At 45.2% G+C, this 9,908-nt stretch overlaps 1 protein-coding gene and 1 pseudogene across 1 annotated transcript; one reads left to right on the forward strand and one right to left on the reverse strand.

Moving 5' to 3' along the window:
- Positions 1–4,539: 4,539 nt before the first annotated feature.
- ASCL4 (achaete-scute family bHLH transcription factor 4) lies at positions 4,540–5,704 on the reverse strand. The gene has a single exon (XM_025471525.3). It carries the CDS (start codon positions 5,059–5,061, stop codon positions 4,540–4,542), a length of 522 nt encoding a protein of 173 aa, XP_025327310.3. The 5' UTR covers positions 5,062–5,704.
- Positions 5,705–9,273: 3,569 nt separating this feature from the next.
- On the forward strand, positions 9,274–9,474 carry LOC112675768 (U4 spliceosomal RNA; annotated as a pseudogene).
- The last annotated feature ends 434 nt before the right edge of the window (positions 9,475–9,908 follow it).

Consider the following 9,908-nt stretch of genomic DNA (forward strand, 5'->3'; position numbering starts at 1 on the left):
CATTTCCAGGACCACTGCCTGGGCTGAGGCCCTCCCTCCCTCTCTCTTCATTACCACGATGCTTCCTGCCACCAGACTGATCCTCAACCACAGCACTGAACATCTCAGTCTTTCTCCAAACAAACAAACAAACAAAACAAAACAAAACAAAAAAACAAAAGAAAAAAATTTTTTTCAATAGCTCTCAATTGTCTAAAAATAAAGTTCAAGTTTTTTAGCCTGGCTTTCAATGCCTACTAGAATCTTGTCTCAGCCAGTGTCTAGTCTCCTGTTATTCAGCTTCTATTTCCATAGTTCCTGCCTCCAGGCACCTGTTCCCCCACCCTTGGATCTTCTGCATGTCGTCCCCATTCCATCCCACTTACCACATACTGCACCTCCTAGTTTTCTACTCACTTGAAGGTGCGATAACTGCCTCTTGTCTCTAAATCCTGAGCACCTTTTTATCATTTTCGACATGAGTTATACCATGCATTCCCTTTTTCATCATACTGAGGCGAAATAGGTTAATTTTCCCTTCGGACTGGGAGGTTCTTCAAATTCCATTCAAGAGAAAATTACATAGCTTGCATTTTTAAAAAATAAGGCATTGTAACAGCAATTAGGACTCAAAAAAGAGCAAGTTGCTGCCCGGAACTGGATCTTTCTAGTGGGAAAAAGATACAGAAACAACTGCTATACTATGTGGCAGGAAGCAGGCATGTCTTAACTTTTGTCATCTTGAGTCTAGACTGGGCACACATTAGGTGAATGACATTCTAGAGCCTAAAAGATCATGCAATCTAACCTCTCATGTCCTTGCATAGAGAACTGAGACCACAGCAGGAAAGGGCCTGCCCATTCAGACCAGTGAATGGCAGTGCTGCACCAAGTCCTAGGCCAGGGCACACTCTGCCACAACCCCTCCTCCTTTGCACCCTCAAGTGTTGCAGTCATTAGAGTTATAAACCACAACAAATTTTCCCAAAAAGCAATACAGGATAATCAATGGCTATGTCTGGGCTGAGTAGCCAAAAGAAACAGAAGATCATAAAGACTGTAAGCATTGGGCAGCCTGGGTGGCTCAGCAGTTTAGCACTGCCTTCAGCCCAGGGCTTGATCTTGGAGTCCCGGGATCGAGTCCCATGTCGGTCTTCTTGCATGGAGCCTGCTTCTCCCTCTGCCTGTGTCTCTGCCGCCCTCTCTCTCTCTTTCTCTCTCTGTGTCTCTCATTAATAAAATCTTTTTTAAAAAGTTATTAAAAAGGCTGTATTTCTCCTGTCATGAATGCACAGTTTCCATAAAGCTCCGCTCACCACATTGCTTCTACATAACTTTTTGGTCATTTATTTTCAAGAGTCAAATTATCTATTGGTTAATTAAGCATTCATCCACAGGAAAAGAGAAGATTAAACATTTTTAAAAGGTCTCATTCCTGGATTAGTACTCTTCCTGTAAACCATCCGGAAAGTTCCAGAAAAACTGCCTGATTTTTTTTTCTTCTAAAAAATGTTATATGACTGAGATGAAATTTTATTGCTTTTTTTCAAAAGGTTTCTCAAAATCATTGCCTTATTCTCGGTTGAGCTTCAAAGAAAACCAGATGAAAAAATCTCTCAAGGCATTTTTATCCAGAATAAATTTGTCTTTTAAAGATTTTATGTAAATATTTGAGAGAGAGAGAGAAAGAGAGAGAGAGAGAGCAGGGGGGGAGGGGCAGATGGAGAGGATAAGAGAGAATCCCAAGCAGACTCTGGTGCTCAGCAAGGAGCCTGACTCTGTGCTCCCATCTCACAAGTCTGAGATCATGACCTGAGCTGAGATCAAGAGCTGGACACTCAACAGAATGAGCTGCCCAGGTGCCCCTGGGATAAAATTCTCTTTTTAAATCAGCTTTATCCTTTTCTTTATAAACCGCCCATCTCAACAAGGTATATTTATTTACACATTTTATGCATCGATTTTAGAGAAATAAATGAAGAAAAAAGTTTTTATTTCATTTTCCTGCAGTCAAAAGCAACCATAGTATATAGATTAAACAAAATCTTCCTTCTTCTTCTTCTTCTTCTTCTTCTTCTTCTTCTTCTTCTTCTTCTTCTTCTTCTTCTCTCCTCCTCCTCCTCCTCCTCCTCCTCCTCCTCCTCCTCCTCCTTCCCCTCCTCCTCCTCCTTCTTTTTCTTCTTCTTTATTATTATTATTTCTACTGTAGAAAAAGAGAATGTCAAGGTGCCAACCATGGCTGGAGCAGAATAAAGGAATGGAGAGTGCCATTTGTGTGTACTGAACACCTGAAAAAAGTTTCTGAACATTCTCAACAACTTGGTGAATCACCCTCTCCTCCAGCTCAGCCAGGAAGGTAACATGGGTGCTTTCCTCTTTCCCCCCTCCTAACATTAAAAATATATCTCACTTAGGCTTGTTTCACTGAAACCTCTATATGGACAAACAACCTGCCTGAAGACAAAAATGATACATTACAGACGTCTGTGAGTATGTAACCAGGTAATGGGTAAGAGCAGGGTTACGTCTTGCTCCTTTAATCCAAAAGGCTCTCCCCAGTTCTTAAGAAAAAGTAAAGATTTGCTGTGAATCACTGCAAAGCATTTATCTGTGCAGCCAGAAACACAAAATCCATTATAACTCGTTGTTATAAATATTAGTAGTTACACGTTTTAACGTGGACTCAGTTTCCACAGGTCAAATCACGTCTTATGATAGAAGGTAAAATCCTAATACAACGTGGTTACTCTGTCCTCCTAATACACTGAAGAAATCACACTAATTCCACCTAGAGATCATTTTCAACCAGGCTTTAGTCCCCACAGAACTGAGTAATAATATTTTCTCCAAAGAATGATAACACTACTAACTCATCATTGGATGGCATCTTGCAGATCACCGTGGTCTTTCATCTACTTCTCCTGTGTAACAGTATAGATGAGGAAACTGAGTCTCTGGGCAGTTAAATGTTTGCTCTGTCATGCAGCTAGCAAATAAGGACATGGTACAGAGCAAGGGAGGACATGGTAAGCGACACAGCAAGCCTGGGCTTTAGGGTCAGACAAACTTCAGGATTGAATCTCAGCTCAACTAACCATAGCAACACAAACCTGGGCAAGACCTCCTTTTTTTCTTTAACCACAACATATGTGTGATACTCACCTCACGGATGTATGAGAATTAAATAGGACATGTAAAAAGCACACAACAGAATTCACGGCACATAAAAGATATTCATTGCACGTTAGCTTTCCTCAGTAAACACATCTTTAAAAGGGAGGTACTGAAACCTACCCCATGAGACCAGTGTGGGGATTAAATCCTGTCCTGAGAGGGCTTACCATGGCCCCACTCCCCACCCCACACCCATACCAGCACTGCCTCCGTGGAAAGGTCAATTCAGGATATTAGAAAACAGCTTCAGAGAGAGGAAGTTTATCTTCCTATGTCGACAAGCATTTGACTTATCTACTGAATTTCATAATTATCTCTAAGACAAAAATGACCGGAATTAAATGTTTTTCAAAGACCGAGAACAAAGCCAAAGTCAAAGTCAGGAGTTAATTTCAAGATACCTAGAAGCCCTCCTGGTGTTGAAAGTTTAAGATCATACTAACTTCAGTCCACTCTATTCAACCATCTATGCATTTCCTTTTTTTTTTTTTTTAATCAGGGACGTCATTAAATTTAACCAAAGGTTAGATGGAGTGAGAAGAACAGAGCGGGGTGGAAAGAAGAGGAAAATGAAAAGCCAGCGGACAGAAACAAGTGAGAGGAAGGTACGTTTTCATACAAATCTCATACAGTCCTCTCTCGAAGCCATCACCCACACTAACATATGTGATTTCCTCAATGCTTTGAATTTCCTTCCCCAGCAGCCCGGCTCGCCCTCAGCCCGCAGCGCGCTGTCTGTCCCGCAGGAGCCGGGGCCGCGGTGTGTGCTCCAGCGTCAGCTCGGTCACCTTCGCCCAAAGTGACGGTGTCAAACTTCAAATGCAATCCTCACAGGGCAGCACGCAGGAAAACTTTCCTCTCGTCTGAAGGGCTGTCCCCTGTTTTGGAAAGTTCTTCTTTGGGCGAGGTTGGATTTAATTGGATATCCATGTACCATAAGGTACCCACACCGCGGGCTGTGGGAAACGGCTGCTGTGGTCGTCCTCTGGGTTTCTAGAATACTCGGTTTTTAGAACGAGGTGCTCAGAATCCGGTAAGCGTGCATCTGGGCAGCACCGCAGAGGACCTGCCCGAGTGCGCACCCTTAGGTCTGCAGGCGCAAACCCAGCGAGGGGCGCGTGCGGGGAGGAGGCGACCGGAAGGCCAAAACGCACTTTCCCCCGGAAAACATGCCTTTCTTTTTTTCCAAAGAGTGAGTCCTGGAGAAGAACGCCAGGTCAAAATGCGCAGCCCCCTGGGAGAGACCCTCCGGCCAGACTCCTAGGGTGCGCGGGGCGGCAGGCGCGGGATGGGCCGGGGCGGGGGGCCGGGGAGCGCGGGCCGGGGGGCCGGGGGGCCGGGGGCCAGGGGGCCGGGGGGCCGGGGGCCCGGGGGACCGGGCGCCAGCTAGCTGCCCGCCTCCTCGGGCTCGCTGCAGGGCGAAGGCGCCGACGAGGCCTTGGACTCGCCGTCGCTGTTGCAGTCGGCCGGGCGCGGGGTGCGGGCGGCGGCGGGGCCGTCCTGCGCCCGGGCCTGGCGCTCCAGCAGCTCCTGGAGGTGCCTGATGTAGCGGATGGCGGCGCGCAGCGTCTCCACCTTGGTGAGCCGCCGCTGGGCCAGCTCGCGGGGCAGGTGGTCCCGCAGGCGCGCGTAGCCCTCGTTCACGCCGCGCACCCGCTGCCGCTCGCGCTCGTTGCGCCTGCGGAGGAAGGCGGGCTCCAGGGCGCAGGCCAGCGGCAGCGGCAGCGCCAGGCCCGGCCCGCGGCCCCCCGGCGCCCGCGCCCGCGCCCAGCACGCGGCGTGCAGCCGCAGGGGCACCCCGAGGGGGTCCGCGGGAGGGAGGCGGGGCAGGGTCCCCGGCAGGTCCAGGGGCACCGGGCCGAGGCGGCGCGGCCAGGGCAGCAGGCCGGACGCTCTGCGCGTCTCCATCCCTCGCGGAGAAGCGAACCGATCGCCCAGAGACTGACGTCTTGCAAGAGGAGACTTAAAACCTTCGAGGCGTGGATGCGGGTCCGTTCAGGCAGCCTGGCACAGCTGGTCTGTCTTTAAAGAAGTTTCTGGTTCCGAGACAGGCTTCAGGGACACTTCGCATGATTCCCTAAATTCATGTCACTCCTCCATCGTTTATAAAGATCCAGACGGAGGTGATAGGCAAACACTTAGGATCCCGCTAATCCACACTTCAAACCCCGTCTTCCCCTCTGATCTTCTTACTTCAGCAGATAACAAAAGGGGATTCCTCTGCTCGGTCCCCTAGCCTGGAAATGTGAACATACACCAAACAGAGTAATCTTGCAAAATCACCCAAGCGCTTCAATTACTGTAATCCACCGCTCCGAGTCTTCAAGAGCCTAGGAACCTTCAAGGTTTCAAAAGAGCCCCTCCCAGGAACCAACAGATCTGGCCGGCTGAGCGAAAGTTTTACCAGAGGCTTTCTCCTTGAAAATCAAAACTTGCCTGCCCTTTGTGGTTTCCGGCGTCCAGGGCTAATGGAAAAAGCTTTCAGACTGTTTGCAAACTTACACTTGCTCTTCCATTTCTGCGGAGGTGGAGTGTAAGACCTCATCAAAGGGAAGACTGCTCCCTTGTGGTTATAAGATGTGTCAAGGAAAGGGGGGCCTTGGGGGAGGCTTGAGGGTTTCCTTCTCCCAAACCAAACCTTTTAAAAACTCAATTAGACATTTTTTGAAGAGAAGAGGGAAGGAATATACCTTAGCAACGAATAGAAGGGTCTGAGTATTATGCTCCTGCTTATGTTGAACGCACGTCGTTTTATGCATGTGTGGTTGTTTTTAAGAGCACATCAAAAGGTTGCACGGTAACAAACACTTTTAGCCAGTTATTTCTCACAGTGCTTACTGTAAACACAGGTTAAACACTGCTTCCCGACCTCTTCTAATCCCACCCAGGATATAAGAACATTTCCCCATAGTGCAAAAAGTGTATTTCTATTGTATTCTTCTTTTTGTCTTAAAAAACAAAGATACATTTACTTTCTCCCTTGGGGGCAGGAAAGCAACATTTGAAAGGTGAAGAGCCCCAGTTCCAAGGATAAAGGATGATGGCTTTGAAGACTTGTCTTTTTAACACACAACAAGAAAGAAAGAAAGAAAGAAAGAAAGAAAGAAAGAAAGAAAGAAAGAAAGAAAGAAAGAAAGAAAGAAAGAAAGAAAGAATAATTAATCCATCCTGTTGGTGAAAGGCTTTGAAGATGAAAGTGTCATTAAAAATCCAACAGTGGAAAAAAAAATCCAACAGTGCTGGTTAATGTCAAAAAATGTGTTATCACTTTGAAAATCAGATTTCTTGTTCTGCAAACCCAGCACATTAAAGGCAGCTTCTACTTTTAAAAGTCCAACTTAAAAACGAGAAGCAAAAACCCCCTACATTTATGATCAGACTTTCTGCCTATTCGTCAGGAGCCAGGGTGTCGCCCTGACATGTTTTTTTGACAAGTGCTACGCTTACCTGTTTACTCCAAATGATCTGCCCGAAGCAACCGGAAAAGCACCTGCATCAAGGCAAATAAAATAGAAATAATTATTCCTTTTAGGCATAAGTTAGTCACATTTTAAAAACTCCCTATGAGGCTTGTACCAGCAAACAACCTAATGTGTCACCTTGATTTCTCAGTAGAGTTGAGAACAATCCAGAGAAAGCCCTTCCTGTTGGGAAACAAGCCCACCAGAGAGGTAGAAAGACTATTACACCATAAGGTGCTTTGGGCCATGTTAAGGATTTTGGCCTTTGTTCTAAGAGTGATGGGAAATAAATGATGTGTTTTAAGCACAAAAGGCGACAGAGTAAGATTTTGCTTTTCAGAAACATCTCTCTATCTGCAAACAGGAGAGTAGATTGGAGAGGGGAAAAAAGGAAAACAGATAAGAGATACCATTTTTCATTCTCAGATTGGAAAATGTAAAAATTGCTAACATCCAAGGCAAGCAAGAATTTGGGGAAGGAGCAGAAGCATGAATTGCTACAAGCTTTTGGGAAAGTAACTATTAAAATTAATAGTGTACATCACATGTCCTTTGACCCAGAGACCCTACATAAATAAATGCACTGGTGTGAATTTATATATACAACAATATTTAATGCAACGTTGTTTGCAGTGATTTTTTAAAAGATTTTTTGAAGATTTTTTAAATTTATTCATCACACACACACACACACACAGAGGCAGAGACACAGGCAGAGGGGGAAGCAGGCTCCCCCCAGGAGCCCGGTGTGGGACTCAATCCAGGGACTCTGGAATCATGCCCTGAGCCGAAGGCAGACGCTCAACCACTGAGCCACCCAGGTGCCCGTTTGTAGTAAATTTTAATTAGTTTTATTTTTTAAAAGATTTTATTTATTCATTCATGAGAGACAGAGAGGCAGAGACACAGGCAGAGGGAGAAGTAGGCTCCCTGCAGGGAGCCCGATGTTGGACTCGATCCCAGGATCTCCTTAGCCTGAGCCAAAGGCAGACGCTTAACCAGTGAGCAACCCAGGTGCCCTGTAGTGATTTTTAAAAGGAACAAAAGGAAACAGCTTGAATGTCCATCAATAGAGAGAAGGCTGATACTTTAAGAATATTATGCTATTATTAAAAAGAATGAGTTAGAGCTCAATGTAAGAAGTTGCAGAGCTGTACATAATGTGTCAAGTGGAAAAAAAAAGCCAACTAAAGAGTAATATATGCAGTGCGAATTTAAAACGAACTATTATACATGATACATATGTCTTTGTATGTGCTAATGCAAGCATAGAGAAGGAAGTGAAAAGATACACCGTGCATTTCTGTCATTGGTGGCCTTAAAAAGGTGGCTAGGTATGTTATAGATAAGTCTAGATCAAGTGACAGATATGCCAAACCTCCACGACACTCGGGACTAGGTTTGGTTGTCCTTTTTGGATCTGCTTGTAAAAGGGGAAATGGGAATTCACTAAAGATCTGGCTCAGTAGATTCACAGGTATCTCTGAGGCCAAGGAAGACTGCCACCTCTGAAACTCAAGTCCCTCATCAGCTGCCTGAAACATGTGAGATGAGGACTTTGGATTGGCTCTTCTTCCAAAATGTTTGATATCACATTATAGATTTTGGTTTCCTAGGCTGGTGGCACAGAGGTGATCTGTCCTCACATCTGGAATTTGCATCAGCTGCCTCATGAGGGAACAGGAAACCGGATGTGCCAACCTCATTGGTAGAAATAAGATTTCTCACAGGTGTAGATAACTTAATCTCTCTTTCTCTTTAAGATTTTTTTATTTATTCATGAGAGACACAGGAAGAGAGGCAGAGACACAGGCAGAGGGAGGAGAAGCAGACTCCATGCAAGGAACCTGATGTGAGACTCGATCCTGGGAATCTGGAATCATGCCCTGAGCCAAAGGCAGACACCCAACTACTGAGCCACCCAGGCATCCCTAGATAACTCAATCTCAAACCGAGTAGATCATATGACTCTATTCAGTTAGTCCTCTCCTACTAGCCCAGGTATAAGCTATCTCTATTATCATGCACAATATCTCCCAGGGGTCTTCTTAGGTTCAGCTAAATATTGGGACTACCGGGGGCCACATTTGGTGTCAGAATCACTTGGAAGGGTTTAGATCAAGAGCAATGCTTGGAGCAGGGCTGAACTACGCATCTCACCTCCCTGGGGTCCCTCCAATAATCTGCGCAGCAATGCACATGGGTGCTTCTCCCAAACTCCCTGTGTAACAGCTCAGATATGAGCAAAGAAGACTCACATCAGCCCCACATGGTAGCTGTCCTGACTTAGAAGTCTCGTACCCCTCATGAGCCAGGTTGTTCTCTAACGACCCCACAGGCATAGCTTCCGGGACCCCACTGAAACCCAAGGAAAGCGTCTTCATCCTCAGAGAAGCCCAAAGCTATGCTCCCTCATCAGGCATTTATAGTTGTGCTGGGCCAGATGCAATCAACCAATCAAGTAATTGCTTTAATAGAAGTAAGTAAGGTTGCCTAATGGCATAGTTGACATTCTATCTTTATCAGGTTTCAGAGGACCAGAAAACAGAAAGTTAACTGAAGGTCAAATTGTCACTGTAAAACTTCCATGAATCCTTTACCTGCACCATTCCATTCTATTTTAAAGATAATTTACAGCAAGATTTAAAGAACCCCAAAACGCTTTGCGCAGCGGCAGTATCCTAGCCAATGAAGTTCATCTTAGGCACAATTATTGCTAATTGAAAACTTAAAGAACCACATATATTTAGGTACAACGTATTCCTAGCTTTTCGTTCTTCTCAAACACTCTTTCCATGTTAACCTTGTCTATGCAGCCTTTTGTCAGACAATAATGTGAACTTTTGCTGTAGTCCAATACATTCATCTTTCCTTGAGGCTTTTGTCTTTTCTCTCTTCTTTAAGGCTCCCTTCTCCTGCCACAAGTTTTGCAAAGCATTTTCCTTGTCCGTGTCTGGCACGTTGGTGTGAATTAGAGAAAGGCACCAAACTCAAGGCTTGGAGAATAGATGGCTGACTGAACCATTCCTCTGGAGGAACAATTCTTGAACGAAGGTGTCCACATCTGGAGAAGAGCAGAGAAGGCAACATGCACTTTTCATTTCTGTAAAGAAACAAAACAAAAATTGGGATTCTAATTGGGACTGTGTTAAATATATGGACAGATTTGGAGAGAGAGTTGACTTTTTGAAACACTGAATCTCTCCTATCTGAACATAATAGAATTCATTCATTCAGTTCCTTTTTTTTTTTTTTTTTTGCCCTTTAATGAATTTTCCAGATTTCTTAGTGTAG

This window comes from Canis lupus, chromosome 10, assembly GCF_003254725.2.
Source record: "Canis lupus dingo isolate Sandy chromosome 10, ASM325472v2, whole genome shotgun sequence".
NCBI classification, from domain to species: domain Eukaryota; kingdom Metazoa; phylum Chordata; class Mammalia; order Carnivora; family Canidae; genus Canis; species Canis lupus.

Coding starts and splice junctions, on each gene's coding strand:
- ASCL4 (XM_025471525.3), bottom strand. CDS start 5,061: ATGGAGACGCGCAGAGCGTCCGGCCTGCTGCCCTGGCCGCGCCGCCTC.